We start from the raw sequence: 1,683 nt of genomic DNA on the forward strand, positions 1-1,683 counted from the left end.
TCTTTTTGGTAAGGAAAAAATGACTTCATGGATTTATATATGTTTGGGTGTGGGGTAGCATATACACTAGCTACGTGTAGGGAAGCTTATGTGCTTTCACTGTGGTTGTTATCTGATTTAGCTCTGATATTTGAATCAGTGTGACTACGTACGTCCTTTCATTGTATGAGAAACTATTACATCTTTCCAAATCAACATTAAGTCAAATATGTGGCACATAATCAAATTTTTGTTAACTTTCTACTTAATAAACTGAAAAATATGACTATATGTTATGTGGAAATTAACTGACATCATGATCACTTGGAATAGTCTCTTGGTCAGCATGTAATTATTTCTTCCTTGTAGACGAAAGTTAGTAATATTATTCTTTTGCCTATTAAAAAACAAAACTGAAAAAGCAGCCAATTTCATTTAATCAGTACATAAATCTCAGTAAGTATCGTTTATCATATTTCACTATTTTAACGCCAAATATATATATATATATATATATATATATATATATATATATATATATATATATATATATATTTAATAAAAGTTACATCTAAAAATTCAAAGCGAGTATTGGATCAAAAGAAACTTAATTAATTAAATTGGAATAACTTGGCAATTCTCATCTGCTACTTAGCTCAAAGATTACAAACTTTTTTAAAGAAAAAACAGAATAAAATTGTTACCTTTGGCTGAATCTCAATCCAAGACACTCAATACACTTTCTTCCTTCTATCATCTCCCCCATTCCTCTTTCTGCACATTGCCTGCAATAAACCCTGCCACATACCTGCATGCACCAGAGTCATTATAAGCTAAAGGATTGAATGGTGGTTCAACTATATATATCCAGCTAATAATTATCCATGCACCTATATATATTATACATTAATTTATTATCTGTAATTCATACATACATACATGTAGATATGTTATATAAGAGTTAATTTATTGTTCAGAAACTCAGAAATTCTCAAATATGAGAGTTGATTGGCAACATTAATTTCCAATTCACTTTTCTCTATGAAAACAAAAATCTTCATGCTTTTTTCCCTTGTATAATAGTAAATTTACTTTGTTGATACATCTAAGTACGTACCAGGCATCTAGTCCGGAAGATATAAACATAGGTATTACAAATTGCGCAAATCTTAGAGTGAGGAATCCCGGGTCGGCGCCGTCGACTACCTCTTCCTGAAGCAACACTCACACCATCAAAGCTCATGCCATGCCCCAAATGATCATCATCTCCGCTAGGCTTGAGTCGAGGACTTTGTCTTTGTGCACCACCACTTGCATCGCTAATAAAATGACCAGAATGACCCAATGGCGATTCACCATGGCCAAAGTCTTGTAGATGGTGTTGTTGATTAGAAGCTTGCAAGCCTTTGGTGAAATCAAGACTAGGTAGTTTTGCTATTGAGCGTGAAGGTGTTGTTGTGAGTTTTCTCTTATCCGATGTTTTCACTTCAGCCAGGTGTTGAAAAGTGAGGTTAACGGATTCATCAGGGATTCCTTGGTACAAATCTTCAAGACCTATTAAGATTGGCTTTTCCTGCATAGCTTTATTCATGTGTTCACCCATTAGAGATTCTAGCTTGGCTAAGGATAAGATGAGATAAGGCTATTATTGTAGCTTTGAACCCTATATGACAGGAATATTTAAGCTAAGTGTTAAACAAAGGA

At 33.5% G+C, this 1,683-nt stretch overlaps 1 protein-coding gene across 1 annotated transcript in view; it reads right to left on the bottom strand.

The window, feature by feature from the left end:
* LOC102659923 (uncharacterized) overlaps positions 1 to 1,683 on the bottom strand; it is a 3,098-nt gene extending 1,415 nt beyond the window's left edge. The window contains exons 1-2 of the mRNA XM_006576021.4: positions 1,097 to 1,683; positions 684 to 787 (exon numbers count right to left, since the gene is read on the bottom strand). Of these exons, the coding sequence (XP_006576084.1) occupies positions 684 to 787; positions 1,097 to 1,582 (590 nt within the window). The 5' untranslated portion in view covers positions 1,583 to 1,683. The remainder of the gene's footprint in view (positions 1 to 683; positions 788 to 1,096) is intronic.

Source organism: Glycine max, chromosome 2, assembly GCF_000004515.6.
Source record: "Glycine max cultivar Williams 82 chromosome 2, Glycine_max_v4.0, whole genome shotgun sequence".
NCBI classification, from domain to species: domain Eukaryota; kingdom Viridiplantae; phylum Streptophyta; class Magnoliopsida; order Fabales; family Fabaceae; genus Glycine; species Glycine max.